General features: G+C 49.5%; 1 protein-coding gene across 3 annotated transcripts in view; it reads left to right on the top strand.

The window, feature by feature from the left end:
• LOC135821161 (tripartite motif-containing protein 2-like) overlaps window positions 1–20082 on the top strand; it is a 274795-nt gene that overhangs the window by 156638 nt on the left and 98075 nt on the right. For all 3 annotated transcript variants that reach the window (XM_065334230.1, XM_065334229.1, XM_065334228.1), the window contains one exon: window positions 2870–3025. In XM_065334230.1, coding sequence (XP_065190302.1) covers window positions 2870–3025 — 156 coding nt within the window. The remainder of the gene's footprint in view (window positions 1–2869; window positions 3026–20082) is intronic.

Here is a 20082-nt window from a genome sequence, read left to right as displayed (position 1 = left end):
TACACCTCTGGCGAGTGATAACCCCAACAACCCGAGCCCCAAAGGAACGCAATCTAGCTACGTGAAGCCGCGATTCATCTGACGATGTAGCTGAAGACGGAGATGACAAGCTCCGACGTCTTTCAGTTCAGAGCCGCATGGGCAGCACCGCTACCTTCGATACAAGGAAGTCATTTTCAAGTAAGATGTATGTGTCACACTAGCAGCAACCAAACATCTTCCACTTCTTTGTAATCACAAACAAAACAAAGAGCTAGCTGGATCTTCGCAAAGGCAGTACCAGTATCACAAATCTCTCCTTGCTTGTTTCTGATAGCAGTTGTTGTACGGGGATGCATACCACTCAAGGTGGTCTTGATGTAACCCATACACTACCAACCGCTCTTCGCCGTCAGGCCAAACCATTCACAATCCTTTGCCTGTCTCAGCAGGCAGTCTCGCTTCAGCCTCCACATGGTGCACCGCGCCGCACTATGATATTTATTGGACAATTCCAGATCACTGGCCTTCCGCGTTGACATCCAGGTTGAGTAACAACTGTCCTGATCACGGAGTACCGACTCGATCTCTGCGCGCTTGTCTGTAAACCATTCTGGCTGTCGGCGCCTCTCCCGACCCATTCAGTCGCTGGCAATGCTGATGGTGGTCGTCCTGAGGGTACTCCACCACTCCTCGATGGACGGATTCGGGGTCCAAACTTTCTCCAGCACAACATCCATGCCCTTGAGGAATATCTCACGCGCAACCTCCATATCCTCCGGAGCACCACTACGCAGGCGCCATCAGACGGAGTCAGACGGCCACTCGCCAAGACGAGACAGTAACTGACTTGGTAGAAATTAGTTCCAAACCAGAGGGTCTCCTGAAGTCCAATGACGTCCATGCTGTAGCGCTGCAGTTGCCGGCAAACAAGATCGATTTTTCTCTCCTCGCGGAGTTGTCTTTTTTGAATTTTTGATAATTTTGAGGCAGTGTTCAAATCGCCATCCACGTTCACCAAGTTCCGGCATTCCACGTCCCCATGGACATCACAAATCCCCTTGCTGCTGGCGCACGTTGCGAGCCGAACTCCAAGCGTGGTTTAGCAGAGCCTCCGGTCTCAGGCGGACGAGGTTCAGTACGAGTGGTCACATTGGATGTGACCATGGTGTTGACACTGATTCATTTCCTCGCCCGCGACGAGAAAATGTACTTCGTCTGGTTCAGCGCAACCTATCTAATGCTCCTGTAACCGTAGCTGGAAACTACTTGCAGAAGACGGAGGAAAAACCGTCAACCCCTACCGTCACTCAACTCAACAACTCACACACACACACGTACACACACACACCTGGCCTGGTGTACAGCTGCCAAATGCTTGGCCACGCCGCCCCCGAGACAGGGGAGAGTAGAAGAGAGAGTTCAAGAGAATTCAGCACTGCCACTAGGAAGCCGCTCACCCACGACGCCGTCCACGATTGCAATTGTGTCGCCGAAAGCCAGGAGCAGATTAAAAACAGCGATCAAAGGTAGCGCAATGCTGGTTGCAACACGGATGGCTGGTGATTGGCATGCGCTGGGGTGTGGGCGGTGATGCCGGGGCGGGTGTCGTGCACTTGTGCACAGCAAGTCTACTGGCACTTCGGAACCACCGAAGGCAGGCATGGTATTGACGTGCGTCCGGCTGTTCTGCTACAGGCAGCTGGCGATCAGCAGAACCTTTACACACACACACATACACACACGCACACACGCACACACACACACACACACACACACACACACACACACTTGTACTTGTACTTGCTCACTGCCAAAACTGGTCACGTTGGGTCTCCCCGGGAGAGGGGAGAGGGGCTCAAAAGGAACCCTGGAAAGAGGACTCAACTGGCTATTGAACAGCCCAAGGGCCGATACCCCCTGAATTCCCCTAACTATGGGTGGACTTGAAAATCATCCCACTTATGAGCCCACCACACCTCAGTAAGTGGGCAAGGACAAGGTGCAGAAAAAGGATAGACAACATCAGGGTATCCGTCCTGAGATCCAACTGCAGTTACCCCTGCCCCCAGTGAAGGTAATACTTGCTACTAGTGTGGGTGGCTAAATCAGAGTAGATTTACTAGAAGCTTTACTAGCACCAGTGATTACACAAGAGCTACTAATCTAGCCAGAAGCAGCCCATGGAAACAGGTATGTACACTTCAAATAAAAAGTATATGAACCCTGGAACCAACAAAGGTGACAGGTACAACATTACACCTTCAAGCAGCCGAGCCTGTTGGCAACAGATCCAACTTTATCTGGCATAAGTGTACCCACCAACCGAACTTGCTGGCACACACACGCACATGCGCGCGCACACGCGCACGTGCACGCGCACACGCACGCACATGCGCACGCGCATGCACACGCGCACACGCACGCACACATGCACGCACACACATACACACATACACACACACAGAAGTACACACACACACAACGGTTCTGTCCTGTGTGACCTCATCAATGCAGCACTGGGGGAATGGGGCTGAGCCTGATAGACATTAAAAGTGCAAAGTTGAAGGATTGACCAATACTACTCATTTCAGTCTACACAGCATCGCTTTTTGAAGTGTGTTTGTTTTCCCGGGCAGTAAATCCCTACACCGTTTCTTGTTGAAACAATATGTGTTCGTTGTTAAGACAATACGTAATCAAACACCATGCACGTAGCATGGTATGTTATAAAGACCGCATGAATAACATCTTGAACATTCATCATTATGCTGTCTCACATTATGTGAACAGATTGTATGATGAATACTGATTGGCCAACAGGCTAGTGTGATTATACCCCGGTCAGGATTGTTAAGTTTTGAATATAACCTTTACTATGTATCTGCAGGGTGCAACACAAAATCACTATAGGTCCATCCACAATAACTCTTCATCATTTGGTAGCAAGGGTAATGGCAGGGAGCAGTTCACTAATCCATATGGCATCACAATCAGCAACGATGGAACGGTCTTTATTGCTGATTTTGGCAATCATCGGGTGAAGGTTAGTTTATAGAAACCAGCACCCAGATCTATCTCAGTACACAATTTTTATCATCTTTTGGATGTATAGCAAGACATGTAAACTGCATCTGCAGTATTGCTCTACAGTAAGTCATTGGTCTGGTAGATAGTGTTAGCAACTCACATTTCCTAATGATCGTTTCTCCTGTCCTAAAAGCGATGAAACCATTGGAAAGTGGGAAACTTTCTCTTGGATCCCCATATTCTATTTGCATATCGGAGCTTCGGGCTTCGATATAACAGCGTATACCAACCTGAAATCGGGTTTTCCTTTGCTCGAGATAGCAGTAATACTAAAAATTGGGAAAAAACAAATTTTCGTAAAAGAAAACTGCCCCACACGTAACCCATCAGCTCAAACGCGGAAACTCTAGCTTTTTCTTCACCTTTTTTCTCTGCTCGAGGAAGTACTTAGTTGCAGTTTTCTGTTGTCTGAGTTTCGGTATGTAATGCGCACCTCAGGATGTTTTTGCTCTAGTCCAGCAGGCTCTGGGCGATGCCTTGCGCCCACTGGAGAGGCGTTTGGCATCCCTGGAATGCCATACTAGTCGATGCGGCAGTGAAATTTGGAGTCCAACTCTAGGCAAGAGCATGACTCGCAGATCGTGGATGGTACATGTACCCCGGAAACTGATCCACTCCTGATCCCAGTTCTTTCACAATCGGCTGACTCCTCTTTGGCGAGTTCTACTGTATGCAGAAGTCTGCCCGTGCAGGCTTCTAGAATCGGTCTTGAGCATACGTGTGGTCAGTTTGTTGGTGGCGACCTGATAAATCATCTCACGCTGAAGCCACTTGCTGCTCGATCCACCTTGAGAGAGCCACCTAGGCTACAACCTCTCCTCTCAGACCTGAGTGGTCCTGAAGATTCAGCAGGTCTGGAGCAATTAAGCCACCTGTCGCGTGTACGACGCTACCTGGTGTGGCAACTGATGATTCGTGTACGACGCTACCTGGTGTGACAACTGATGATTTAGACTCTCAATCTGGTAGCACACATAGTCTGGTGTCTGAGTGTGTGGGTCCCAACACTAACTGGCCAGTGGATGCCAGAGATGAGGAGGAAGAAGGGGTTACCATTTATGTTTCGTACGAAACTGCTAAGCTTCCTGAGTCATGCCTTCACTCAAAACTCCAACACAAATCCCAGCAGGCGATTTCCCGCCGCTACCCTCGCTCCGAAACTCCCTCAGCATTACTTGTAGTCCTGGCTTTTGATGCGCAAGTCGCTCGCATGGTATATTCTGCTATCAGGAAGCCACCTTGTTCGGAGGCTCAGCCGGATAGACCGCAGTACCTGATGCAGGCGAAGTCGGTTGACCGTGGTGTGTTCATTGTGTGAAGTCTTTGAGCACACCCAAAACCCTGACCTCGGTGAACAAGGTCAGGAGATTATTGAGGCCACTACGGCGGCATCATGTCTCCTGGGAGATGCTAACCAGGCACTCACCATAAAATGACGTTCCATCTGTTTATCTAAGATCCACCCCAAGATCTCTAGCCTTGCCACAGCAGATCTTGCTAGCCGTGGAGAGTCAATATTTGGGCCTGCCCAGAATGAGCAGATAACGAAGCAGGCGGAACGGACAAGGCTTGGGCCGAGTTACAGCGTAGGCTGCTGCAAAGTCATGGCCACGTGGATGGAAAAGACAGACGATCATCAAGCTTCGGACAAGACCAGGGGACAGCAAAGCCAACCGCTGGAAGCCTTCGGAGGCTTCCCCTGAGCCGTTTTTCAAGGGAGAGGAGCCCGTAGGGACGGGTGGATCTGCGCATGCCATGCCCCTAAGCTTACACATTACTCCAAGAAAACCACAGCGTCAACCCAGGTCACACCAACAGTCCGGCAACAATCACGGCTCTCCGAAGCCAAACAGCTCCAAAGACAGAGGTGTGACGGTAGGCTCCCAGAACTGCAGTGTCAATGCATCCAGCTACCCGAGTGGGGTTTGGACTGGAGGATGACGTTGGCGTTGACACATCGGTGTTCAAAGGGCATTTACCGTAATGTCGCGTGCATTAGCCGGGGCTTATATGCCTATAAGCCGGTGATGGAGTCAGGCTTGTACACAAGACAGGCTTATACACGAGACAGGCTTATATGACAAGCACCACTCAATGACCAGGCTTGTATGTGTTTTCGGCATTTCGACAAGCAGACTTGGTTGAGATGAGTTCTATCTACGGGTAGACTGCAACAAACACAAGTGAAAAGTTCGAGGAGCGCCGAAACAACTTCAAACAAGCAACTTGCCAAGGGACAAGACGGAAAATGCCATGGGAAAGGTAAGTTTGAAGCTTGAAGAGTGCTGCATGGCCGTCGAGCGCAGCTGGTGTTGATTTCCGCATCTTCCCACGTTTTCCGCGTGTGCAAGTGTACGGTACCATGCAAACATGAACATGTAAAAGGCGCGCTCACCAGTCTTGCGTAGTAGCCCGGCTTACGCATGCGACACGTGGCGCGTCTCGTGTACTGGCCCGGCTTATGCATGCGACAGGCTTGTACGCGAAAAGCTGTTGCAGATTTCATGCTTCTACACGAGACAGGCTTATGCACAAATCCGGCTTATGCACGCGACATTACGGTAACCCGGTGCCACTCCATCGTCGACGGCTGCAGCTGCTGTCTTGTCTGCTGATGAGGTCATGGGCGCGGTTGGCTGAAAACAAAAAGTTTACATTTCGGCGCATCTATCTCAGAGATCCCATGCCTACTGTGTCAGTCCGCATTCAGCAGGAGCTCACAACCGGAGTATTGGCTGCTGTTGTTCCAGCATCTACACAGCCCTCAAACAATGCTGACAGTGTACTTGTTCATCTACATCATGATGGTGTCATTGTGTGCAAACACATACCGTGACTATGCTGTATTAATCAATTTTTTCTACATGCGTGGTGTACGCATTACAAGTAATTACAGGACAGACAGTGTTGGAGTCTCGTTGTACTAGATTATGAATACCGGTATTTTTTTCCTGATGTGGGATTGTGTGGCTACACAATCAGTTGGTGTTAGGCCCTTGTGTTAGGCCCTTGTGTTATATTCTGGTTTTCTGCGTCATAAATATATCACTGACACTCGTAGTAGCCATTTGTGTATAAGGTAATTGTTACCATGGAGGCTGGTTGCCATGGAGGCTGGTTGCCATGGAGGCTGGTTGACATGAGCTGTGAAGCATACGCTGTTATATCGAAGCTTGAAGCTCCGATATGCAATTGTCAATTTTACAGGCTTTGGTGCATTGTGATGTGAAGTGGAAAGAGGTTGAGGAGCGGAGAGCGAAGATATAACAGTCCCACTATACACCCTACATCTGGTCAGCGTCCTTTTCATCTCAGACAACACCAGTATTAGTATGCAGTCATGCTCACACACTCAGATTGCTCCCAAATTATCTGCCACCCCTATCATTTGTATGCATTGTTAAGGCGTTGGTGCAGTGCCAAAGAAGATTGGAAGAATGTACATAATTCACCACATGTCCAGACCACTTGGGAAGAGTTTCAATGACGGTATGCCTATCGCTGGTTTATGGTACTGTTGAGTTCGAAACAGGACGACTGACGACACATTATCCAGACATTACAACGGGAACAGGTAGGTTGGGGGAACGACATTTATTATAGACGACGAGACAAGAGACCAAGACGAACGAAACGACTACATTGAAGAGTGAGAAAAGAGAGAGCGAGAGATCAAGTCTGAACGGCAAGATAAAGGGCCTGGGTAGCTATGGCAAATATGGGCGCGCAAGTAGCTACCCAGGCCAACGGAACAAAAGAAGACAAAAGGTGAGTACGTAAGTGCATGCAGGCCAGCTAGAAAAGGTACGGGAGGAGGTACCTTGTTGTTGTTGTTGATTTTTATTTTGCTTCGCAAGGCCAAACGGGCAATGGTGCCCAATTCTATGGAAGCGAATTTCAAAAGGGAGAGAGCTACGGGGAGAGAGAGAGAGAGAGAGAGGGAGAGAGAGAGAGAGAGAGAGAGAGAGAGAGAGGGGGGAGGGGGAGGGGGAGGGAGGGAGATGATAAGCAATTTTGGAGCGTCAACAGAGCGACCTAACATACCACCCCTCCATGAAACAAAATCCCGCGTCCTCGCGGAGAGAAAAAAAGAGGAAATATTTTAAAAAAAATGAACTGGAGGAGAAGAAAACACACACACACACACACACACACATACTGCACGCGCGCACGGATCTCACGAAAGTGTGTACTAAATGCACTACAGCTCATTCCTGTACTACTTATAGTGTGTAATAACTATTGGAGTTTGACGAGGAACATGAATTACTAGTATTTTGCACGGCTAATACAGCCTAGTTACACTTTTGCTAAACATCCAAAAATTAGAGCGTGGCTCACCATGATCGGACCCCTAACTTGGTAATGTTTTACTAACACACGCGCGCGCACACACTACAAAAAAAATTCAGGAAAAAAAATTTGACGAAGAAGCATACAAAAAAAAGAAAGAGTGAAAGGTAGCTGACCTGCATGGCTTGAACGAGACTAGACGAGGTTGGCGTAGGAGAGACGAGGTTGATAGAGACGAGACGAGGTTGGCGTAGGAGAGACGAGACTGACATGGACGAGACGAGGTTGACATAGACGAGACGAATGGCGGTTGAGGACGACTGGGCATGGGATGATCTCAGGGTCGTGGGTCGATCAATAATCGGGCGCCAATGTTGAGTTCGAAACAGGACGACTGACGACACATTATCCAGACATTACAACGGGAACAGGTAGGTTGGGGGAACGACATTTATTATAGACGACGAGACAAGAGACCAAGACGAACGAAACGACTACATTGAAGAGTGAGAAAAGAGAGAGCGAGAGATCAAGTCTGAACGGCAAGATAAAGGGCCTGGGTAGCTATGACAAATATGGGCGCGCAAGTAGCTACCCAGGCCAACGGAACAAAAGGAGACAAAAGGTGAGTACGTAAGTACATGCAGGCCAGCTAGAAAAGGTACGGGAGGAGGTACCTAACAGTACCATTCAGCACACTGACTTACCTCCGATCTCAATATTACTGCCACCATCCAGTGGGACTCTTTTTCTCAACACAGCCTCGCATCGCTTATGGTGAAGCTCTCCTCTGCAGCACATTGCGTTGTCCAGGGCCCCAAGTTTCCACAATGGCTCTGGTCTTGGTGCAGCAGGTATCAAAAGCCCCACAGCAAGACACAGTAAAACCTTTCCTAACCGGACACCCTTGGTGCAGCGGAAACTGTCAGGATATGACAGAATTCCGTTGATCCAGGGATGCACGTTTGATCCACAGCACTTTGGTGCAGAAACATCCGGTCAATACAAGATTCTGCTTCGGACAAGGTCGGGCAAACACAGGTTGTACTGTAGCTCTGAACTCTGACGCTATGGAAGATACCTGGCTGAATGATGAGCTTGTGGGTGCAGTTCGTAAACGCAATCATTTACACCGGCTCCTCATGAAGGATCAAGCGAATGTACCATTGCGTGGTCTGCATAGAGAAGCTCGGGCCATGGCCCGCGACTCGACAGGTAGCTGCGCAACCAGTACTTCTCAGAACAATGCCAAACGACTGACCAACGTCAACTGTGAAGAGTGTTGAATGTTGTAACTTGCCGTCAAAAGAAAGGCCAGGTCCCACAGGCATCCCTACAGGAACTCAGTGAAACATTTGGTAGCGTCGTACATGACCCAGCGCGTCCCACCACTCTTCAAGTTCACTTGGGACCAACCCAACAATGTGGTTTCTCTGCCTTCCAGCCAGTCACAGTTTCTGCCGTCGAGTCCTGCTTGCGTTCTGTGGAGCCAAGTAAGGCGACTGGTAGTGATGTTGGGCCGGGCCTACTTCTACACAAGTTTTCCTTGATATTGGAACCCAATCTCACCAAAATTATCAACTATTCGCTCAGAACAGGCCAACTTCATTCCACCTTCAAATCCTCACATGTCACCCCTCTGTTTAAGGGTGGCGACCCAACCTCACCTACAAACTATCACCCAGTTTCCCTGCTACCCATCATCTCCCGTATTTTGGAGGCATTTGTAAAGAAACAGCTCACCACCTATCTCGAATCAGCACAGCTTCTACCTACCAGCCAATTTCCCTAACGTGAACAACACTCCACAGAGGATGCACTTGTCCTCGCAGTCAACAGATGGTCTCAAGCCACATCTCGACGAGAGTACACTGGAGTTGTGTTCGTAGACATATCAAAAGTGTTTGATCGAGTTCAATACGAGCACCTTCGGACTGAACTCTTTCCTCTTGGCATTTCTGGTACCCCACTCACTTGGTTTGCCGATTACATCTCAGGCCGCTTCGAGCAGATCAGAGTTCAGGGACGTCTATCTCCTGCTGTTTCTTGTTCTCGAGGTGTCCCACAGGGCAGATTTATTGGTCCCCTGCTATTTGTCTTGTACACTAGCACATTGAGTAAGATCCTGCCAACGGCGGTAAACCACCAAGAATTTGCGAACAATATTACTCTCGACTGCTCAGACACCGACCCTACTCAAGTATGCCGAACCCTCAGCCACGCCATAACACGCCTCGCCACATGGCTCGAATACATTGGTTTGCTGCTGAATGCAGCAAAAACTCAGCTTCTTTTCAAAAAGCCCCGTGGCGCAGATGACACACATCCTGAGGTGTTCTGCCATGCTGACAAACTTGCTGTCACACCTTCGGCTAAGTATCTCGGGGTAATACTCGATGATGAGCTGTCCTGGAAGCCCCACATTGCACACCTGAGCTGCATGACTGCTAGGAGCATTGGCCAACGACTCAGTTTGCGTGCAAGATGCACCTCGATCCTTAGCATGGTCCTATCTCAGCTATGCTATGGTTCGCTTGGACGTCTAGAGAAGATATTCAAAGCCGGCATTCGTGCAACCTTGCAACAGCTCTTACTCCCCCCCCCCCCACCGCACCGTTCCTGGCACTTCTTAGCATTGTCAGCATGGCACACACAAACACTCAGAAAGTTCTAATTTTTGTACACAGCTGTATAAATGGATATTGTAGCCCACTCCTACAGCAACTCTTTACAACGACTGCACCAAACACGTGCAAAATGATCAGCACATCACTAGGGGCCAAGTTTCCAACTTGCTCCAAGTCCCTTTCCTTCGCTGGCCCGCTGGTCGCTCGAGTATGATGTTTGTTTTTTTTTTTTTTTGTTTTTACTAGAGCCACGTAAACCCGTCATGTGTGAGACATGAATAAGGGGAGTGGTGGCGTGGTCTGGGATGCTCTGCCGACCTTGAGTCTCGGCTTCATCACAACCAGGCGTGCCAATAGAAGAGAGAGAGAGGAAGAGAGAGAGAGAGAGAGAGAGAGAGAGACAGACAGACAGACAGACAGACAGACAGACAGAGACAGACAGACAGACAGACAGACAGACAGACAGACAGACAGACAGACAGACAGACAGACAGACAGACAGACAGACAGACAGACAGACAGACTTGTACTTGTACTTGTTGCTCACTGCCAAAACTGGTCACGTGGGTCTCCCCGGGAGAGGGGAGAGAGACTCAAAAGGAATCTTGGAAAGATGACTCAACTGGCTATTGAACCGCCCAACGGCCGACACCCCCTGAAATCCCCAAAACTCTGGGTGGACTTGAAAATGATCCCACTTATGGGCTCACCACACCTCAGTAAGTGGGTGAGGACAAGGTGCAGAAAAAAGGATTGACAGCATCAGGGTATCCGTCCTGGGATCCAACTGCAGTTACCCCTGCCCCCAGTGAAGGTAATACTTGCTACTAGTGTGGGTGGCTAAATCAGAGTGGATCTGATCTAAGCGTCACTAGCATCATTGATTACACAAGAGTTAATCTAGCCAGAAGCAGTCCATGGTTAACAGGTATGTATACTTCAAAGAGAGAGAAAGAGAGAGAGAGAGAGAGAGAGAGAGAGAGAGAGAGAGAGAGAGAGAAAGAAAGAGAGAGAGAGTCAGCGGGGAGGGTTGGGGAGCAAGAGAGGGGAAGAGAACTAAATAAAGTATAATTATATAATGCGTAAGCGGTGCACATTCAGATCCAGAAAAACGGGTAAGCAGGGCACGAGGCGTATGGCCATATGCAGCAGTGTGTAGGCAGATGTGCATACATATTACAGAGTGTCAGTTGCCCAGTGCCATTGCTGGGCAAGGAGGTGCCGAAAGACAGACACTTTGAAACTTTGCAGCCGTTTCCGGTCAGGTGGCTGGCTGAGGACGGCGGGTGGTAGGGCATTCCATACAGGGACAGCACATGCGGGGAAGGCTCTACGGCAAGTTCCTCGGCTGTTGACAGGTAGCCCTGTCACAAGCTGGTAGTTATGCATGTCGAGACGGACGAGAGAGAGAGACGAGTGGGTCGAACATGGGCTGGTCGGGGGCTTGAGAGGGAGGCAAGAGCTGACGAAGTGAGCTGGTAGGATTGGAGTACAGTAGCTTGTAAATGTATGTGCAAGCAGCTACCATGCGCCGGACAGACAGGCTTTGCAGCATTGCGCCGGGGCCCATCAAGTGGAGGGCTGAGCATTGCGTCTGGTCAAGTCGCTGCATGTGACAATCTGCTGCGCCCATCCAGACCAATGGGCAGTACTCCATTACTGGGCGCACAAACCCACGGTACACTGTAGCTCAGCTGCGAGAATCTAGGAGCGGCGAGGCCTTCCGCAGGAGCCTGAGACCCTGGAGTGTTCTGATGGCGACGGTACGGAGGTGGTTGCGGTGGGAAAGTTGGCTGTCCAAGGTTACCCCAAGAAGCTTGAGGTTACTCTCTCCATTCAGGGGTACACCCGCAAACTGTGCTGCTGGGAGGTCCCAGGCGAGGCGGTGATGGTCAATAGTCATGGCCTGGGACCTTGCTGGCTCGAACGCAATTCTCCAGCTAGGGCCCCAATTCACAAGGGCATCGAGGACATTTTGCAGGACTGTCGAACTGTGGTCAATGGTATTCATGGTAGACAGGCACTGGAACAGCGTTGTGTCGTCAGCATAAGCGGCCAGATCTACGCCTGGTGGAAGGTGGTCATCGGCATCGTTGGTGTAGAGGAGGAACAGTGTCGGTCCCAACAAGCTACCTTACGGAACTCCGGCTGTGATGAGGTGTGGGCTGGACAACTGCTCACAAACGACAACACTCAGGCGCCTGTCCAGCAGGTAGTCCTTCAACCATGCAAGGAGCTTGCCGGACACACCGTACTGCTGGGCTTTGTGGATCACACCTGGGTGGGAGACTCGATCGAACGCGCCAGCGATATCTACAGCAACAACTCGTACAGCTCCGCCCTCTGCAGCCACGGTACTCCAACGATGGTGCACCAGGCCGGAGCGGAAGCCGTACTGGTTAGTGGTGAGGATGTGCTGGCGCTGAAGGAATCCCATAAGGGTGCGATTGATGATAGCTTCCATGACCTTTTACAGTATTGGCAGCAGGGATATGGGCCGGTAGTTCTTTGTTGCGGACTTTGAACCCTTCTTGTGTACAGGTACTACTGAGGCAAGCTTCCACAGTGACGGTTGCCGGCCTTGGCGGAATGATTTGCTGAAAGGCTGGGCCACAGGCCTGCACAGTTCCTCACAGCACTGCTTCAACACTCGTCCTGGTACCCCATCCGAGCCAGTGGCTTTGGACGGGACAATCTTCCTCAGTTCACGGCATACCGTTCGTGGCCTGAAGTGGATGGTACTCAGACAAGCATTAGATCGCGGGCGGACATACGGGAGGTTGCTGGCATCAAGGGCATCACCAAAGCTGCATTTCACTGAAAAGTAGCGGGCAAAGCTCTCTGCTTTGTCCTTACCAGTGGTGAGCTCTGCGCCGTTTTCCTCCTCGAGGGTAGGGATGTCATGGCTACGCCCACACCCACCGGCACGCTTGACAGTGGACCACCATTCACGACTGGATAAACCACCTGCTGCAAGCCTTCGACGGATGGCTGCTGCATGGGTATATTCAGCTCTCTTAAGGCATGCTGAGGCAGTGGCTGTGGCTTGGGTATATGCCAGTTGGAGTTGTGAATCTGCTGGATGGAGACGGAGTCGCTTCCATGCATTTCGCTTCCTCTTGGTGGCTTCGGTGCACTCTGGTGTCCACCACACTGGGTCGTACTGTGCAGTTTGAGGCTCTTGGACGGGATGAACGTTGTCATGCCCTCAGAGATCTTGCCACTCAGCCGCTCGCATGACAGGTCAATTTTGTCAGTGATGATAGGGAACCAGTCTGTTTGCCGGAAGAAGTGCTTTAAACGTGGCCAGTCGGCCAAATCATAGCGCCACACGAATCTCGAGGTTGGAGGCTCCCGGTGTGGTGGAGCACGCAGGAAGTCGGTAATCACACTGGCAAGGTCAGATCGGCCGAGAGGTGGATGCACAGTAGACATGACCGGGGTGTCAAAGTCGGAAAGGACCAGGTCCAGGGTGTTGTTGCCCCTGGTTGGCTCAAGCACGTGTTGGGTGAGGTGATGAGCAGCACTGAGCTCCTCCATTGCTTCGCCAGCAGGTGTTGTCTTTGTACTATGAAGCCAGTCAGTGTTGTGGACGTTGAAGTCTCCAGCAAGGATCAACTGGGTACCATGACATCGGGCAGCATCGAGATTGCGATCAAGGTACTCCATGAGGCTGGTGTCACCCTCCGGAGCACTACCAGGCCTGTACAGGGCAGCAACAAAAGCTGTTCGACTACATCGCAGACGGACGGTGAACCATATGATCTCCTGGGTGTCACGGGAACCATGTCAAGCTCAATAGCTGCTGGGTCGTTGCGCACCCAGACAGCGACACCACCTCCTTGAGCCGTCCTATCCAACTGGATTGGAGGGCCATAGCTAGGGATGGCAGTCTCGGCTTGTGACATTTTTTCCACCGTGAGCTTGGTTTCGGTAACGATAGCGATGTCGAGAGAGTGGAGTGCGAGAGCATGGCGGAAGTCAGCAAATTTGGAGGCTATGCCAAAGGCATTCGTTAGGTACAGTCGGAGCGTGTTGGTCGTGCAGTATTGCATGGAATGCCCTCTCGGCTGATGTAAGATCGATAACTGCTGCCGATCAATTCAAGAGAGCTGATATTGACCTACTTAACTCGTAAACTCTATGCCAACAGTCAAACACCTCTCGCTCTACTTCATGTTCCCTGGACTGCTAAAAACTGTACCCATCCAACAAAGTCTCCCAATGTTCACACATATCTTTTCATGAAATGCTTCCACTACACATTATTATGTTATCGCATAAATAGAGTTTCAGCATACACACATACCAAACATTTCTATAATAATTATTACACCGCTTGCATGTCTCTATTTGGCCAAGGATCTGCTAAAACCACGCTTTGGTGCTATTTTGCCGAAAATGAGTTTTTGGCGGGAAGTTGGTCCCTGGCCATTGCCCAAACATATGGTGAAGTATTAGGCTCAAATTGTATATTCATTGAAACATGACCCATCTTATGAAAGCTTTTGGTGCATAAAAATGCCGAAAATAATTGATATTCACACTATATTTCGTATCTGAGGCTTCATACGCCTGTCATACACCTGTCTGTGTAGAGAGAAAAACTATTTTGCACAGTTATCCAGTATTCTACTATGTATGTTCCGAACAAATAATTAGGACATCGGCTCTGCTTGGTCTGGTGCTGGGCAGGTGATATCTCCGCTCTCTGGGTGGCAGTGCTGACAAATCTGTTGGTGCAAGTACTTTGCACGTTGCCGTGAGATTCCAGCCGTCTGGAGCGTCACTGGCAGATGATCAGATGCCAGGCAGTAATACATTTTTTGATAAAGGTCATGGGCCACGTTAGCTTCTTCAATATGAGCTTTGAGTGCGTCAGTGTGCTTTAAGCGAGTTTCTGCCGTTCTTGCCCTTATGATCTGAGACTGCAGATCGGAACATGCACTGCACAAATTTTCTTTTGGTCTCATAATTATCACATCACTGCACTCACTGGTCCATATTTTCAAGAATGTTGTGTAGTGCTGTTCCTCCAGTTGGTAGTAGCACATGGCAGGTAAGTATTAGTTGGAACTGGCCTTTGGCCCGTCTGTAAGGGTGGCCGCATCATGTGAATTATATTGTCCAAAATTGAAATTCAAAAAGCGAAAAAAACGGTCAAAATGTTTTAAGAAAATTCAAAAAATCCCCCAAAATGCACGAAAAATCGATCCGTTGCCATGGTTTTTACAGTACTCGTACCCAATAGTTCCAAAAAAACAAAAGAATCCACAAACTGCTTATCATGTGTGTCTGTGCGCTTCCAAATTCGGGGATGGGTGTCAAAAGGGCAAAGGTCAAAGGTGTGTGTATTTGAAAGTACTGTTTTCACATGTCAAACTAATTACTTGGGGTAATGTATTGAGCAGCACATGTACTCTCCTGATGTGACATCACTGTCGTTCTCCAAAAACGGCCAAAATTCAATCCTGATGGGGCCAAAATTCCAAAAAAAATCAAAGTGCGAAAATCCAACCAAAATTCAAAAATAATTGAAAACATTTTGTGGACAAGCCTACCCGTCTGGGGGCACCAGGCTGGGGAAGTCCAATGATGTCACCATACTCCATAGTGGTGGATGAACTGCCTGATGTCAGACACTTCATCTGCAGGCAGTGCATTCCAGGGCAAAGAACCCTTACATGCGTGCGTGCTGAGGGGGAGCTACAGCATGCTCATGGACATCCGCCTGATTTGTTTTAGCTTCCACTCCCTTACATAATGTGCCTACATGAAAACAGTCTGGCACACTTCGTAGCCATCCACTTGATAGCGATAGGTGGATGGGGACCTTTCTCTGCGCTGCATCCGTTGTGCAATGCTTCCATGGTGAGAAGTAACTGCACCGCGTCGTCTCAACACATCGAGCTTTCCAGCGACATGACAACAGTACAGCTCCTCGTTCGTCATTGCGAGCGCTGTGTTGCGTGCAGTGAGTAGAGTATACGTTGACACGTTCTTGAAACAGTTGACACCGGCACAACTGCAGCCCTTGCCTACTCGCGCCTGTACCTCTTCAACAGTACTGGGCGCCGCCTGGGCACGGGATATCTTAGGTTGGCCCTATCGTCCGGCGGTGAGGGCTTGTGCTGGCTGTAGCGCTGGCGCCTCGTCCAAATTCTCCTCCGAATCGATCGCAAGCGCGATTGGCAGGGTCACGAGCGGAGAGGCGTCGGTCGATTCGTCATCACTCTGGTCGTCAGAATCTTAATCTGACCACCCGAAGAACGATCTATCGTCATTTAGCAGTGCTGACGACTTCGCTGCGGAGAATCCGACAACAATTTGTGCCAACGAGCGCCTTCGTCCTCCTTCCGCCATGACTCTCACCTGCGATGATGAAAAAATCGAGATGTGCTGACGTTTTCATCATTTTCTCCGAAAAATTACACAGCACCGAAGGGTGGTTTTAGCGGATCGCGGGCCATTTCTAAACATTTCCTCATATAATTTCCTTCATCTTTCTCTGAGAACCAGACCTATGGGACGGTGAGAAGGCAATCATGCCTGTGCAATTGGTGAAGTAAAATAAAAGTCAACAACAATATATCAGGTGGTGGCAGCATCTACTGCAACACTGGAATGGTAAATCATTCTTCCAGCATTCCGACTGTCCTCCATTACCAAATCTACAACTATAATAATAAATGTATGCAAGTGGTTCTCGTGTCTGGGGAGTCTACAGGAATGTCTGTCTGGTGTATCAATGGCACCTGGACTAGTGAAGAAGTAGAAAGAGAGACATCATGTGGCATGTGCCGTATGCCTTTCCAATTGTTTACACTACTTGGTACCATGATGAGGCAAAGCGATGTATCCTCATTCACTGCACTAATGAAGTAGTTGCAGATTATGTAAAGTCGGACTGTAGCAAATCATCCCCAGTGACGCAACTTCTCCTGATTGGCAGACAGGAGACCTTATTGGGAGTGAAGAGAAATGAAAATACACAGACAGCAGAACGAGCAGTTGCAGTTTCGTAACTCTGAGTTTCACGAAATTAATCGATCGTCAGACGAAAATTGGTACTGACCCTGCCCTAAGAGTACTGCTATATACATGTAGCATGAATGTGGCAACTGAGCCCAGCATAACAATTACCATTATGATATGTAGCACGATATAGAGTGCGTGAGAAAGCGTTAGTTATCTGTGTATTTATACAAAGATAAAGACCAAGAAACTACAATTTACGCTATACTGTCCACTAACACCACCAGCTACTAATCAATCAGCTCATGCGATTCTCTTTTCTATAAATTAAACCTCGGATCTCCATCTGAGTCTAATCAGTATATCCGTGTATTGTTAAGTGATGTTCTGGTGGAATCAAGCGGCAAAGCTTGACAAAAGGTGTCACTTGGCCTAGAGTTAGCTGCAGAGAGTAAGTGTTATTTTCTGTGTATAATTATTATTAGCACCGTATCCCTCACACACTCATACTCAGCCCAAGGCAACAAGGAATTGGTTTGGAGATAGTGTGCTGCTTCGAGTAACTGGTCTTGTAATGCAAAAGCTCGAAGAGCTGGAAAGCAATGCCCGACCACTGACAGCAACTGGCTCGCGAGGAGCCGCAATAAACCCACATTTTGCCACAATGGGGTTGCAAGGCAAAGCCAATGCAATTGGCAACAACTGGCTCGGGAAGAGCCGCAACTAGCGAAGCAAGTGACCAGTTAGGAGCGATAGAGCTTCACAAAGCAGCAACACTATCCCCGGACAACCCCCCCCCCAGCATTAAGAAATTATCGAGCAGTGACAACATATGCTAGGACTTCAGGGATGGAACATAAACTGTCCGTGCAAAGAATCAGACAAGGTCACACACTGAGGAAAGCTGAGCCGAGATCTTGGACTTGGAAGGCTCGTTGCCTTCCACAAATTGAGCCCTCTACGGACGGTGGATGAACTTCACATGGAGAAACGAAAATACAGCTGAAACGATAGGAATGAACATTTGTCTCTGCCGAACACAACTTTACTATTCAGCTACCCAAATGTCACGGAGAAAAAAAATTGACTGCCGATTCTTTGTCACATTTCCTTACCAAGGCATTTAGGTAGCTCACTCCGATGCGAAGAACCTACCGCACGATATATGGGGAAGTAAGCTAGTATGATGGATGTGTCATATCTCCTAATGCATGACACACCTATTCAACTGGCAATGTACACACGCTCCCGGGAGCATGCCCGAGCATACAAACACGTTCCAACGCACGTACACTCACCAGCAATTGACACGTTGTGTTGGGGGTTGCGATCACTTCCTTTGGGATAAGGATGTTAGAAGAATATGCTGAATGCAGTTCACAAGTTCGAGGGGAAGTTTTGAAGTCGTGAACGGAAAAGCATTTATAAGTATACTTTTTTTGACATATCAGTATTTGATGATAGACTAGCTCCAAGGGAGCAATAGATAACCGTTGCACCATGATATCATCACCTAGTATGATCTTCAGTGATTCCCACCACCCGCCGAGAGCCGACACACAAATGTCCCTCAAGGGCTAACCCACAGCTGCCTACCGTGGTCCAATCACACCAGCGGCCATAGAGGCCAACAGGCAGCCCACCAAGGGCTAAATGATCCTGCCAGCACTGGGCCGCTAGCATACTGCCCACGATTGGCGCACAAATGGCCGATGCTGCCAGCAACCTGCCCACTGAGGGTGCATGGACAACCTTTGAGGCCAACAACCTGCCCACCCACAGCTAAAGCCACCTGCTCACCGGGTACTAATACATACACCCCACTGAGGGCTGAAGCAAACTGCCTAGGGGGGCTAACACATGTATGGCATTGAGGGCTGAAGCAACCTCCTCACCGCGGGCCAACAAATACTTCCTCCGTGTCATTAAGATTGTCGCTTCGCACATCAAAATGTTTGTGACATGCTCGTCTTAATCAGACTGTCGGAATCGCTGTTTTCTGTGTTCGAACATTGGAGCCACCTTTCCTGCGCGATGTATACTTGTCACTGAAGCCATGGTGCTCTCCGACTTTGTCCGAGCTCTCTTCCGCACCAAATAAATTCATCGCACTCCGCCCTATTCTGCCCCAGAGCACGTATGGTTTTTTTGGAGTTCGTGCCCTCCCGCATAGTTCACGTGGGCATTTATCAAGACTGCAAGCTCAGGTATAAGAATCCTGGTATCTCTCCTGAATTCGAAATACTGAAGGTGACGATGGCAGGAAAACTAGATGATCTCGACTCTTGGGAGTCGTCCTTCGACGAGGAAGTGGAAATTTTGAGAGCAGCGAGGGCGTTTTTAGCGAAACGAGCGCCCTCCCTGCTACAGCAACCAGTGCCCAGTGAAAGCAGGTGTTCTGAGAGTGTGATATGTAGTGCTAATAGTAGTAAACACATGCAGACTGAGCATCGTGTTTCGGAGCAGCTCTCAGTCTCTCAACACGCTAGTCATCCTGCTAGCAGCACGCCTGCCTTTACTGGTGTGATGGACAGTATGCCAAATGCCACTGGTACTGCTAGTCAAGCACTCACAGCAGTCAGTGCAATTGCAAATACCCATGATCCTACTCACCATACTGGTTCACTAAGCACACTGCAGTACACACCAGCAGTGCCACCACCACCACTACACTTGCCTGAGCCTACACCTGGTAGTGCCACTAGTCGTGCACAGTGGAGCAACGCAGAGTACACTTCTGACAGCGAGTCTGTATGGTCGGATGCTGACTCCACCTCTACTAACTCCTCGTTCCACGCACCCTCGGTTGTTCCAGGCTCTGCTATGTTTGTTGCTGCAGTCTCCCAGGCTGCCAGTCATGCCGCACGTGCTGCTGTGGAGGCCAAATGGCAGATGGACACCTCGAACACACCACGTCGCACTCCTGGTCGGACACCTGTGCAGCTCCCTAAGCTCACACTGCCGACTTGTCATGGTAATATTCTTGCATGGCCCGACTTTTGGGATATGTTTTCTGCTGCAGTAGACACACAGCAGTTACCCCAGGTGTCAAAGTTTACGTATCTGCGCAGTGTGCTGAAAGGTCCTGCCTCCCGTCCGGTCTCAGGCATCGCATTGA

This window comes from Sycon ciliatum, chromosome 7 (genome assembly GCF_964019385.1).
Source record: "Sycon ciliatum chromosome 7, ocSycCili1.1, whole genome shotgun sequence".
Classification (NCBI taxonomy): Eukaryota; Metazoa; Porifera; class Calcarea; order Leucosolenida; family Sycettidae; genus Sycon; species Sycon ciliatum.
The sequence above is the reverse complement of the archived record's forward strand: the minus strand, read 5'-3'. Positions and strand labels throughout refer to the sequence as shown.